Source organism: Lynx rufus, unplaced genomic scaffold, assembly GCF_022079265.1.
Source record: "Lynx rufus isolate CCGP_SWC_20201006 ecotype Redwood Valley unplaced genomic scaffold, mLynRuf1.p SCAF_10, whole genome shotgun sequence".
Taxonomy (NCBI): domain Eukaryota; kingdom Metazoa; phylum Chordata; class Mammalia; order Carnivora; family Felidae; genus Lynx; species Lynx rufus.
This window is the reverse complement of record NW_025814824.1, coordinates 1,974,134-1,988,821: the sequence shown is the minus strand read 5'-3', so window position 1 is coordinate 1,988,821 and position 14,688 is coordinate 1,974,134. Positions and strand designations below refer to the sequence as shown.

Below are 14,688 nucleotides of genomic sequence, written 5' to 3'. Positions count from 1 at the left end.
ATACACCAGTGGTTAAATTCTGGTAAATGTTTAATAAAATGATCTTTAGGGGTAGGTGGTAAAGCGTTAATCTGTGGCATTTAACAATTTGCCTGGTGTTCATATTCTCAGCATGACTAATTCCACCTGATGTCACAGAACTGGGAAGAAATATGCACCATTAACTATTCCAAGCTAGTACAAGCCAGTTCCAGTGCACCCTATCCTCATTCGCAAAAACATGTGCACATAATTCACTTGTATCCCAAGTAATACCCTAAACTTTTACCCAAATATACAAAATAAAAATGTTGCATATCTCCAAAATATACAACCTTTCATATACCTAAATACATATATACAATTTCTACCTGCACCCTGAATATACTACAAACCACCTCTTACTAACCAGATTTTTACAGACAAAACCTGATTCACCTCAAATACTCACATGCCACACCTACAAGTATATACACACACACAACTGGTGCCCAAATACAAACATGAACAATGAACACGCTACCCAAAAGTTTACAGTGAATACCCTGAAAAGACACATAGGCTCTCAAAAACTACCATGTACCCAGTTGTTTCATGAACCACCCCAAAATATTCCCATAATATCACAGCTCTAAAATGCACATACTCTACCATTCCGGAACACAAACACAACCTACTCAGACTGTTTCAAAATATATACACCGAACCTCCCACATCTTGTAGAATACACACCCCATAAGCTACCATGAACCCAAATATACACACAGCCACAAAAGAAAACCTAATTTACCAAATCCATAGAAGACTACCCCATAAATGCTGAAACCATGCATATAAGCCAACTAGCCAAATTCTGCAACCATTACATTCCAGAAGTCACACAAGCGAATCCCTGAACCCATGAACACACATACTCACAAACTAGCCATGAATATAAATATACATAGAACCCTCACAGATACACACAAAACACCAACAATCATTGCACTCTACATTCAAACTTCCACACATGAACACAAACACACACCCACACACACACACTCCAAGTCTCTAAATCTTTGGGTGTGACATCACCCAAAACACTATGCATCATCTTCACATTTCCAGAATACAACATTACCACCACACTTCCCAAACAATCCCCAAAATGTACAAAAACCCTAGCATTCTCCAAAGGAGATAACTTTGACTATTCCAGACACCCCAAACCCTATGAATAAACTTACAAAATTCACATGTGTGCTGATAAATGTACATACAAACTAGTATACACTCCTACAACAAGGAAACACCTCTGGCACGTCATATATAAATACACATAAAACCCTTTGAAGTCCCCAATGAAAGATCTCAAATTTCCACATTCCTAAGTACTCACAAAGCCATATTATGCACCCTCAGTACATACAAATACAATTCTCCAACTCCCCTGTATAAACACATAACTCCATTACTCTGTCAATACAAAAATATTCCCAGATACATACTAATAAGCCCCTAATGAAAAATGCAAACACTCACCATAAAAAATATTCATCCAATCTGCCATGCTCCTTGAATACAAACACAACACACATTTCTCACAAGCCCCAAATATATCCCAAATTACCCAGCACACTACAAACGTGAAAACAAACCACCTTATACCTCCCAATACACATAAAGCTTCACATAACCCACATACACATAATCACACTCTCATACACTCAATAACTCCACCATCTTCCAGAATACAGATTAAGCCCACACCATACAATCCATTCATCTGCACATTTCTGACACACCGCCAGCCATACCTATGAAATAGTCACATACTGTCCTCACCCCCCAGATATGTGCTCACAACTCCTGGAAATCACAAAAGAAGCACATGTAACAATACAGCATGTCCTGAGTGCACAAAGGACCCATCCACTTTTCAAAACGTCAACCTTAAAAATAGCCAGCCATTTTACCAGCAAAATTACTTTATTCAGGAATAGCAGAGGAAACGCAATTTGGAACACGCAAACTATGGCAAACCATAGGCAAGCCTAGAGAACAAAAAGAGATGCTTGTTTTTATAAAAGGAGGAAGTTGGGAGGAGCGGTTTTGAATCAAAGTTCGTTGGAGAAGATCAAGAGTTTGATGTGGTGGCAGTTTTCCATTGGCTGGGCTGTTGTTGGGCAAGGAGAAAATCTTCTACTGCTGGAGTAGTCAGGTATGCTTTTTCCTACTGGGTCTACATATGGGAGTGACTGGTAGTGCCTGAGAGCTCTTTACTTATTTTCATAGAAAATATGCAGAGACCCTACACCAAAAGTAATAAACACACTCTCCCCAATATTGCCAGTAGGCACAAGCAGCTAACCCTTCCAAACCTGACACTACAAACTGCCAACATTCAGGGGAATAACATACATACACAAACAATCCCAAAGTCCTAAATTACAAACACATAACCCAAACACCTGGACTACATCTGAATTACAACTCAAACCCGCTAAATAAACTTAACCCCACCCTGAAGAAACACACTCGTGTCTTCCACTTAACCCCAAACATCCACATAGACATCACCAACACACAGATGCGGATATACTAGTCACATTCCCATCAACTCTATAAAAAGACAAACCTCAACTAAGAATCCATGTAAACACATTTCCAAGAGACTCTTCAATATGACAGGTACAAAGCCACCACTGCCCATGAAATCCTACAATCTGTAGGAGACCCACAAACACACATATACCACACCACATTTCCAGATACAACCACCGACAACGTCCCAATCTCCAACCAAACACAAAACTTATCCTCAAATAAACACTGAATCGCAACAACCCACGAACACATATACATACACTTTGCACTACAAACTCACCCACACAGTCTCCTCACCCCCACAGAACACAAGCATAAACCACCTTAAATCCCAAAGGAACAGGCAGCAGCGTGTGCTGGCAATGGCTTCAGAATCCCAACCAGCTGCACCGGACCCAAATATACACACACGTATTTCACTTCACACGTATATACACACACGTATTTAACTTCCATGATACCATGGATGTGCAAATAATTTACAATTAAACAGAAAACAATACTCTTCCTTGTAAATTCCACCTACTCAATGGAATCTTACCTACTGATGTTGGTTTTTCCTTCGCTCCCGCATCAGTGCCACCTGTGCTCCACTTCCTTCGCGGAGCTGCACCCTCAGACGCCAACCACCACGTCTCCTCGCCACCCGCCCATTCCACACACCCGACCCCGGACCCACGGCCGCCGGACCCTGCCGCCACTGACTCCCAAGAACCGAGCTTAGCCCCGCACGGTCCACACCCGCACACCGCAAATCGCCCGAAAAAACTCGCACATCAGCTCACCATCGCGGCGGTAGTCACCGAGCGTACATACTTCCGGCTACCACACAAGTCGCACGAACACAAACAACGGTGTTAACACTGATGACCACGGCCTCGCCTGAGCAACTAACACCCCGCGAAACTTCCCTAGAGTTTAAGTCACTACCTGTAGCACAAGGCCACCTCCCACGACACCGCCTACAGCAGGGAGGGGCGTTGGGCCCCGCCCACACCTACAACCAGCAGGACTGCAGCCCCGCCACCCTGGGCGTGTGCCTTCAGGAGGACGGGGGGGGGGGGGGGGGGGGGGGGGGGGGGGGGGGGGGATATGCTGGAACCAACCTGGAGATCTCTGCAGGAGAGGACCAAGGGACCCTCTCGCGCTGGCAAGCTACCCAGGCGACACTAGCTCAAACGGGACGGACTCTTTATGGCCGTCCAGCCTTGGAGCCGGCGCCTGTGAAGCCAGCACTGGCGATTGTAACACCGCACACGTGCGCTCCGCGCCCTCTGACACGGCCTTCCCACCGAGTTAGGGACCAGGTGCACCTGCAGCCCCACGGCCTCCGGTGGGGCCACGGCCGCCCTCGGCCGGGACCGCCCGTCCCTCTGCTCGTCCCCGCCTTTCCACAAGTGCTGTGCCCCTTGGACGCCCGAGCCCGAAGCTTCCATGAAGGAACAGATCAGGCGGAGAATGCAGGCCTGGGGAACACTCCAAGGGCCCCCTCCCTCCCCGCCTCCTCTCCCAGAGTTTCCCGAACGCACTGCCTGTGCCAGGTTAGGTTCCTTAGTGTAGCTGCTGATACACGGGCTGCTCAGTACGTGTGATGCACGGCCGTCTCCTTAGAGGCTTGTGCTCTGCCTTTGATCCTGCTCGACAGATGCAGTCACACAGGTGGGCTGGGAACGATTTGCCCTCCCCTCCCTCCTCTTCAAAACAGCGAAGGGGGCGCCTGGGTGGCGCAGTCGGTTAAGCGTCCGACTTCAGCTCAGGTCAAGATCTCGCGGTCCGTGAGTTCGAGCCCCGCGCCAGGCTCTGGGCTGATGGCTCAGAGCCTGGAGCCTGTTTCTGATTCTGTGTCTCCCTCTCTCTCTGCCCCTCCCCCGTTCATGCTCTGTCTCTCTCTGTCCCAAAAATAAAATAAACGTTGAAAAAAAAATTTTTTTTAAAACAGCGAAGAATTTCAACCGATTTTTTGAAAAAGACTCAACTACTTGACCTGATTTTATAGTATTCTTGGGAGAAGCTTCAACCTCCACAACCTCCTCGTGGCCAGTTGCCACCTTCGTGCTATTTCTCAGCCACAGCAGAACGATGAAACCTCGCACCGCACACCTCCAAGTCCACGGGCTGCAGACTCCAAGAGACACAAGCATGGTATCCCCCAGTCTGCTAATGTCCTTGCTTGTGTGGAAGGCCATCCCTCTTCTGAGGCCTGTGATCCGTGTCCAGAGATGGGTTTGTCTCAGAAGTTAATGCAGGAACGGCCAGAGATCAGGGTCTGAAGGAATGCTCTTACTCCCTCCTAGGACCAGTCTTCCCAAGTTACATTTGGGCTAATTTGATGCCATCTAGACTCTGGACTCCAGATTTCGAAGTGTTCGAAAATGATTGCAGAATTGGGACCAGAGAAGTTTTCTGCAGTGTCATCTTTTATCAGTGGCCCTGAGAAGGGTCACTCAAGTCCTACCTCTGAGCCATGAGTGAGAATGTTAGCAATAATTGGTTGACTGACTGGACGAAGGGAGCAAACAAGAAGGAGCCTGCTGTCACGAGTGCCTGAGTACATTTTGCCTCAAAACTCTCTAGGCAACTAATAGTTTACTGGGAACCTGAACAGGCAAGTGGCCATTTCCCATGCCTTTGGGAAACTGATGACTCTTGGCATACCCTCAACCACAGGGAGCCACCAAGAACAAAGACAGGAACTGGAACAATCACAAAGGTTTAAGAGACCAGAGGAGCTCAGGCCAGGATGACTGATGAGCTTCTCCCGAACAAGGCCAATCACTCAAGACTGTTAGACAAAACACACACCGACAGTCAAGTGAAGAAATGGGAATATGTTCCAAACAAAGGAATGAGATAAATCTCTAGAAACTGACTTAATGAAATGGGAGATAAGTGACTTACCCAACAGAGAGTTCAAGACAATGACGATAAACGGACTTCACGCTGTATTACAAAGCTGTAATCACCAAGACAGTATGGTACTAGCACAAGAACAGACACTCAGATCAATGGAACAGAAGACAGAACCCAGAAATGGACCCACAAACATATGGCCAACCAATCTTTGACAAAGCAGGAAAGAATATCCAATGGAATAAAGACAGTCTCTTCAGCAAGTGGTGCTGAGAAAACTGGACAGTGACATGCAGAAAAATGAAGCTGGACGTCTTTCTTACACTATACACAAAAATAAACTCAAAATGGATGACGACCTAAAGGTAAGACAGGAAGCCATCAAAACCCTTGAGGAGAAAGCAGTCAAAAATCTCTTTGACCTTGGCCGCAGCAACTTCTTACTCAACACGTCTCTGGAGGCGAGGGAAACAAAAGCAAAAATGAACTACTGGGACCTCATCAAAATAAAAAGCTTCTGCACAGCAAAGGAAACGATCAGCAAAACTAACAGGTAACCAACGGAATGGGAGAAGATATTTGCAAATGACATATCAGATAAAGGGTTAGTATCCAAAATCTATAAAGAACTTATCAAACTCAACACCCAAAAAACAAATAATCCAGTGAAGAAATGGGCAGAAGACATGAACACACACTTCTCCAAAGACATCCAGATGGCCAACCGATACATGAAAAAATGCTCAGCATCACTCATCATCAGGGAAATACAAATCAAAACCACAATGAGATACCACCTCACACCTGTCAGAATGGCTAACATTAACAACTCAGGCAACAACAGATGTTGGCAAGGATGCACAGAAAGAGGATCTCTTCTGCACTGCTGGTGGGAATGCAAACTGGTGTACCCACTCTGGAAAACAGTATGGAGGTTCCTCAAAAAATTAAAAATAGAACTACCCTACGACCCAGCAATTGCACTACTTGGTATTTATCCAACAGGTACAGGTATGCTGTTTTGAAGGGGCACCTGCCCCCCATGTTTATAGCAGCACTATCAACAAGAGCCAAAGTATGGAAAGAGCCCAATGTCCAACAATGGATGAATGAATAAAGAAGATTTGGTAAATATATATAATGGAGTATCATTCAGCAATCAAAAAGAATGAAATCTTGCCATTCGCAACTATGTGGATGGAGCTAGAGGGTATTATGCTAAGCGAAATTACTCAGTCAGAGAAAGACAAATATCATATGACTTCACTCATATGAGGACTTTAAGATACAAAACAGATGAACATAAGGGAAGGGCAACAAAAATAATATAAAAACAGGGAGGGGGACAAAAACATAAGAGACTCTTAAACATGGAGAACAGTTACTGGAGGGAGTGTGGGAGGGGATGGGATAAATGCATTAGGGGCATTAGGGAATCTACTCCTGAAATCATTGTTGCACTATATGCTAACTGACATGGATGTAAATTAAAAAAATAAACTCCTTCCGACCTCTTTATCATCATCTTTTTAAAAAATTTTTATTTATTTTTATTTTTTTAATGTTTATTTATCTTAGAGAGAGAGAGAGACAAGAGTGTGAGTGAGGGAGGGGTAGAAAGAGAGGGAGACACAGAATCTGAAGCAGGCTCTAAGCTCTGTGCTGTCAGCACAGAGCCCAACGCGGGGCTCGAACTCATGAACTGTGATATCATGACCTGAGCCAAAATCAGACGCTTAACAGACTGAGCCACCCAGGCACCCCCATCATCCTTTCTTGATAAAAAGCCTCAAGAATGTAGGGATAGAAGGAACATACCTTAAGATCATAAAAGCCACATATGAAAGGCCCACAGCTAATATCATCCTCAATGCGGAAAAACTGAGAGCCTTCCCCCTAAAATCAGGAACACAACAGGGATGGCCACTCCCACCACTGTTGTCAGTATCATACTGAAAGTCCTAGTCTCAGCAATCAAACAAAAATAAACGAAAGTCATCCAAACTGGCAAGGAGTAAGTCAAACTCTGGCTCTTCTCAGATGACGTGACACTATGGAAAACCCAAAAGATTCCACCAAAAAACTGGTAGAAATGATATGTGAATTCAGCAAAGTCACAAAATATAAAATCAACATACAGAAAGCAGTTGCATTTCTATACATCAACAATGAAGCAATAGAAAGAAACTGAGGAATCAATCCCATCTACAATTGCACCAAAATCCGTAAGATACCTAGGAGTAAACCTAATCAAAGAGGTAAAAGGTCTGTATACTGAAAACTATAGTAAGCTTATGAAAGAAATTGAAGACACAAATAAATGGAAAAACATTCCATACTCATGGAATGGAAGAACAAATACTGTTAAAATGTCGATACTATCCAAACCAATCTACACATTCAACACAATCCCTATCACAATAGCACCAGCATTCTTCACAGAGCTAGAACAGTCCTAAAATTTGTATGGAACCAGAAAAGACCCCAAATAGCCAAAGTTATGATGAAAATGAAAACCAAAGCTGGAGGCATCACAATTCCAGACTTCTAGCTGTATTACAAATCTATAATCATCAAGACAGTATGGTATGGACACAAAAACAAACACATAGATCAATGGACCAGAACAGAAAACCCAGAAATGGACCCACAGACATATGGCCAACTAATCCTCAACAAAGCAAGAAAGAAGATCCAATGGGAAAAAGACAGTCTCTTCAACAAATGGTGCTGGGAAAACTGGACAGCAACATGCAGACAACTGAAACTGGAGCACTTTCTTACACTATACACAAAGATAAATTCAAAATGGATGAAAAACCTAAATGTGAGACCGGAAACAATCAAAATCCTACAGGAGAAAATAGACAGCATCCTCTTCGATTATGGCCGCAGGAAATTCTTACTAGACATGTCTCCAGAGGCAAGGGAAGCCAAAGCAAAAATGAACAATTGGGACCTCATCAAGATAAAAGGCTTCTGCACAGCAAAGGAAACAATCAACAAAACTAAAAGGCAGCTATGGAATGGGAGAAGATATATGCAAATCACATCTCAGATAAAGGGTTAGTTTTCAAAATTTATAAAGAATTTATAAAGAACTCAACACCCAAAAAACAAATAATGCAGTGAAGAAATGGGCAGAAGACACGAACACTTTTCCAAAGAAGACATCCAGATTGCTAACAGACACATGAAAAGATGCTCAACATCACTCATAATTGGGGAAATACAAATCAAAATCACAATGAGATACCACCACACACCTGTCAGATGGCTAAAATTAACAACTCAGGAAACCACCAATATTGGTGAGGACACAGAAAAAGGGGAACACTTTTCCCTGTTGGTAAGAATGCAAACCGGTGCAGCCACTCTGGAAAACAGTATGGAGGTTTCTCAAAATATTACAAAATAGAACTATCCTACAATCCAGAAATTGCAGTATTAGGTATTTACCCAAAGGGTACAAAAATGCCGATTCAAAGGGGCACATGCACCCACAATGTTTATAACAGCACTATCAACAATAACCAAATTATGGGAAGAGCCCCAATGTCTATCAACTGATGAATGGATAAAGAAAATGTGGTGTATATGTACGTATACACACATACCTACATACACATACGTACACATATACGCACAATGGAATACTACTTGGCAATCAAAGAGAAGGAAACCTTCCATTTCCAATAATGTGGATGGAACTAGAGTGTATTATGCTAAGCAAAATAAGTCAGGCAGAAAAAGACAAATATCTATGATTTCACTCCTATGTGGACTTTAAGAAACACAACAGATGAACATAGGGGAAGGGAAGGAAAAATAAGATAAAAACGGGGCGGGGTGGGGAGACAAACCATAAGAGACTCTAAGTACAGAGAACAGACTGAGGGTTGTTGAAGGGGAGGTGGAGGATGAGCTAAATGGGTGATGGGTATTAAGGAAGACACTTGTTTGTGATGATCACTGGGTGTCATACACAAGTGAGGGATCACTGGATTCTATTCCTGATACCAAGCCTACATTGTATGCCAATACTTGAATTTAAATAAATAAAAGAGAAAAAGAAAAAAAACCAGGAATCTGAAGAGTGCCTGGGGCACACAGTGGGGAGGTTATGTGCTCATTTTAGAGCACATCTCAGAGAGGCAGCATTCATGGAACATTCTGGGAACAAAGGAACTGGCCAGAGCCATTTCCCTCCTCTACCCCTTAGCAAAAGCACAGGGCAAACTGTAGGAACCAGTGCAGTATCAGCACTCACAACTCACAAACCTTGTTTACACCAAGTCCCACCCCCACACCCTCTGATAGAACCACTCTTCCCAGTCAACAGCCTCATTCCCAGCTTGGCAGGCCCCCTCCTCATGAAGACCTGCCCAAACCCCTGCTCACATGTATCTCCCAATCAGGAGGTTTGCAGAGTCTTGGTTCCCATGGCAGTGGCAACAGGGCTCATTCCACAAGCAGACCAGGGAGCACCCAGTTAAAACTCGCCACATTCAAGCCAGGAACCAAACACTGCCCACAGCAGGCAAAGAGAGCTCTGCAAGTAACTGGCCCAAAGAATAAAGCAGCCCGTACTCAACAGCATAGCGCAAACAGCATACCTTAGAGGCACTCCCGGAAGCACCAGGTCCTGGGGAACAGGTGACACTATACTGCAGGGCACTACAGCACCTCTTCTTCATAAGGCCATTCCCGTCAAGAACAGGAGACTCAGCTGACTTGCCTAACAAACAGAAACAGGCACAGAGACGTAAGCAAAATGAGGAGACAGAGAATTTATCCCAAATGAAGCAACAGGACAAGGCCACAGCTGAAGACCTAAGCAAAACAAATATAAGTACCATGCCTGATGGGAGTATTTAAAGCAGTGATCATAAGGATACTTACTGGGCTTGAGAAAAGAGTGGAAGACATGAGTGAGACCCTTAACACAGAGATAAGGAGTAACAGAGAGATAAATTGTTCAATAAACAAATGAGAAACACACTTAATAGAATGAATGGCAGGCTGGAAGAAGCAGGGGAACATAATGACCTAGAAGACAGAGTAACAAAAAGTAATCAAACTGAACAAAAGGGAGAAAAAAAGACTTATGCAAAACAAGAAGGCACTCAGGGAACTCAGTGACTCCATCAAGCATAGTAATATTCACATTATAGGCATCCTAGAAGAAAGTAAGGGGACAGAAAATGTATTTGAAGAAATAAAGCTGAAAACTTCCCTAATCTGGGAAAGGAAACATATCCAGATGCAGGAGGCACAGGGAACCCCCAACAAAATCAACAAAAGCAGATTCGCTCCAAGATATACAATTGTCAAAATATAGTGATAAAAAGAGATATTTTAAAACAGCAAGACAAAAGTAGACAGTAACAAACAAGAGAACCCTCATAAGGCTATTAGGGGATTTTTCGACAGAAACTTTCCAAGCAAGAAGGGAGTCGCATGATATACTCAACGTGTGAATGGGAAAAAATTGTAGCCAAGAATACTCTATCTAGGAAGGCTATCATTCAGAACAGAAGGAAAGATAGAGTTTCCCAGCCAAACAAAAACTAAAGGAGTTCATGACCACTAAACCAGCCCTTCAAGAAATATTAAAGGGAACTCTGAGTAGAAAGCAAACAACAAAAATGACAGCATGGAGTCAGGAAAACACAAAGGAAGTAAAAATAAGTATTTCTGTAAAAACATTAGTCAAGACATTAAAAAAAATTTTAATGCTTATTTATTTTGAGAGAGAGAGAGAATGAGAGGGACAGGGGCAGAGAGAGATGGAGTCACAGAATCTGAAGGAGAGAGAGAGAGAGAAAGAGACACAGAACGAGTGGGATGGGGCAGAGAGAGGAGTCACAGAATCTGAAGCAGGCTCCAGGCTCTCAACCACCAGATCAGAGCCCAATGCAGGGTTCGAACTCATGAGCTGCGAGATCATGACCTGAGCAAAAGTCAGATGCCCAATAGACTAAGCCACCCAAGAGTCCCTAAAAAATCAGTCAGTGCATTTTAACAATATTTTTCTTCCAATCCATGAGCACAGAATGTCTTTCCATTTTTTGTGTCATCTTCAATTTATTTCATCAGTGTTTTATAGTTTTCACAGTACAGGTGAAAGTACAGGTCTTTCACCTCTTTGGTAAGATTTACTCCTAGGTATCTTATTAGTTTGGCTACAACTGTCAATGGGACTGTTTTCTTAATTTCTCTTTCTGATGCTTCCTTGTTGGTCGTTGCAAGGAGTATGGCCGGAGTCGCAAAAGATGAGTCTGCAAACAAAGTGCAGTTAAGTGAAGGTCCTCATACTCAAGTCGGAATGAGGCCCTGACTCCACAATGAAGCTTCTTTTTATTAGGATAATCGATAAGGACTACGTGCATAAAGTCAGCTAAGCAAGTGTGTTAATCAATCTAATGGTTTAGTTTTTCAAGGTTGAATTTCGAGTTAATTGGTTTCTATAACACTAGGAAGTGTCAGCTGTGAAGGAGGATCTGGCCTTGGACAATGTCAATGGCTTTAGGCGTTCCTTACTAGTCGCAGCCGTGGTCAGCTGTGTAAACATGTCCTAAGGCCTTGCACCTTCTCCAGCCCTTCCCTTTTGAAGTCTTTTCCTTTGATGCTTCTCTCCTGCATCTCCCACAGTTGGTGTATAGACATGCAACAGATTTTTGCACGTTTATTCTGTATCCTGCAAATTTACTGAATTCATTTATCAGCTGTAGCAGTTTTTCAGTGGAATGTTTAGGGTTTTCTGTATGCAGCATCATGTCATCTGCAAATACTGTTAAAATGTCCATACTACTCAAAGCAATCTATACATTTAATGCAGTCCCTATCAAAATACTAATAGCATTTTTTACGGGACTAGAACAAACAGTCCTAAAATTTGTATCGAACCACAAAACACCCTGAACAGTCAAACCAATCTTGAAAAATAAAAGCAAAGCTGGAGGGCATTGCCAATCTGGACTTTAAGTTCTATCAAAAAGCTATAGTAATCAAAACAGTATGGTACTGGCATAAAAAGAGACACATAAACCCAGAAATAAACCCACAACTATACGGCCGATTAATCTTTGACAAAGCAACAAGGAACATCCAATAGGAAAACACAGTCTCTTCAACAAACAGTGTTGGGAAAACTGGGCTCAACATGCAAAAGAACGTAACTGGACCATCTTCTTACACCATACATAAAAATGATTTCAAAACGGATTAAAGACCTAAATGTGAGACCTGAAACCTTAAAAATCCTAGAAGAGAATATAGGCAGTATTTTCTTTGACATAGGCCATAGCAGCTTCTTTCTAGATATACCTCTTGAGGAAAGGGAAATAAAAGCAAAAGTAAACTACTGGAACTATATCAAAATGAAAATCTTCAGCACAGTGAAGGAAAAAAACCAACAAAACTAAAAGACAACATTTAGAATAGAAGATATTTGCTTTTCGGCCGGAACCACCATCTTCCAGTAATTCGCCAAAATGACCAACACAAAGGGAAAGAGGAGAGGTACTCGCTATATGTTCTCTAGGCCTTTTAGAAAACATGGAGGTGTTCCTTTGGCAACATACATGCGAATCTACAAGAAAGGTGATATTGTGGACATCAAGGGAATGGGCACTGTTCAAAAAGGAATGCCCCACAAATGTAACCATGGCAAAACTGGAAGAGTCTACAATGTTACCCAGCATGCTGTTGGCACTGTTGTAAACCAACAAGTTAAGGGCAAGATTCTTGCTAAGAGAATTAATGTACATATCGAGCACATTAAGCACTCAAAGAGCCGAGACAGCTTCCTGAAGTGTGTGAAGGAAAATGATCAGAAAAAGAAGGAAGCCAAGGAGAAAGGTACTTGGGTTCAACTGAAGCGCCACCCTGCCCCACCCAGAGAAGCACACTTTGTGAGAACCAATGGAAAGGAACCTGAGCTGTTGGAACCCATTCCCTATGAATTCATGGCATGATAAATGTAAAAAAAATAAAAGACGTCAAGACTGTAAAAATGTTTCTTTCAATTGAGTAGCAGCATGGTATTGTCTTCCCCAAAGAAGTATTTAAAGCAAACTTTATATCCGAATTCACTGGGGGATGGCTTTATTCAAATTTTGTGGGTTTTGAGGCACCTGGATGACTCAGTTAAAAGCATCCGACTTTGGGTCAGGTCATGATCTTGCAGTCCATGAGTTTGAGCCCCGCGTCAGGCTCTGTGCTGACAGCTCAGAGCCCGGATCCTGCTTTGGATTCTGTGTTTCCCTCTCTCTCTGCCCTCCCCTGCTTGTGCTGTCTCAAAAATAAACGTTAAGGGGCGCCTGGGTGGCGCAGTTGGTTAAGCGTCCGACTTCAGCCAGGTCACGATCTCGCGGTCCGGGAGTTCGAGCCCCGCGTCAGGCTCTGGGCTGATGGCTCAGAGCCTGGAGCCTGTTTCCGATTCTGTGTCTCCCTCTCTCTCTGCCCCTCCCCCGTTCATGCTCTGTCTCTCTCTGTCCCAAAAATAAATAAACGTTGAAAAAAAAAATTTAAAAAAAAAAATAAAAAAAAATAAACGTTAAAATATGAAAAAAAAGATATTTGCAAATGGCATATCCAATACAGGAGTAGCATCCAACACATATAAAGAATTTATAAAACTCAACACCCAAAAAGCAGAACCCAAGATACCACCCAAGATAACCAAGATAACCCAAGATACCACCTCACAACTGTCAGAACGGCTAAAATTAACTCAGGAAACAACAGATGTTGGTGAGGATGCAGAAAGAGGAGAACACTTTTGCACTGTGGATGGGAAAGCAAACTGGAAAACAGTATGGAGGCTCCTCAAAAAAATTAAAAACAGAACTACCCTACAACCCAGCAATTGCACTACTAAGTATTTACCCAAAGGATACAAAAAATGCTGATTCAAAGGGGCACACGCACCCCAATGTTTATAGCTGCATTATCAACAACAGCCAAATTATGGAAAGAGCCCAAATGTCCACTGACTGCTGGATATGGAAGATGTGTATATACACATACACACAATGGAGTATTACTCAGCGATGAAAAAGAATCAAATCTGGACACCTGCAACAACGCTGATGGAACTAGAGTGTATCTGGTAAGTAAATGTCAGGCAGAGAAAGACAAATATCACATGATTTCACTCCTATGTGGAATTTCAGAAACATAACAGATCAACATAGGGGAAGGGAAGGAACAATAGAGGGAGGCAAACCACAGCAGAGAACTGGGGGTTAACAGAGGGAAGCTGGGGGG

General features: G+C 42.9%; 1 protein-coding gene across 1 annotated transcript; it reads left to right on the top strand.

Moving 5' to 3' along the window:
* The first annotated feature begins 12,892 nt into the window (after positions 1-12,892).
* On the top strand, positions 12,893-13,433 carry LOC124524814 (60S ribosomal protein L21-like). Its single transcript, XM_047097221.1, has one exon. The coding sequence runs from the start codon at positions 12,912-12,914 to the stop codon at positions 13,392-13,394; it is 483 nt and encodes a 160-aa protein (XP_046953177.1). The 5' UTR covers positions 12,893-12,911; the 3' UTR covers positions 13,395-13,433.
* Positions 13,434-14,688: the final 1,255 nt, after the last annotated feature.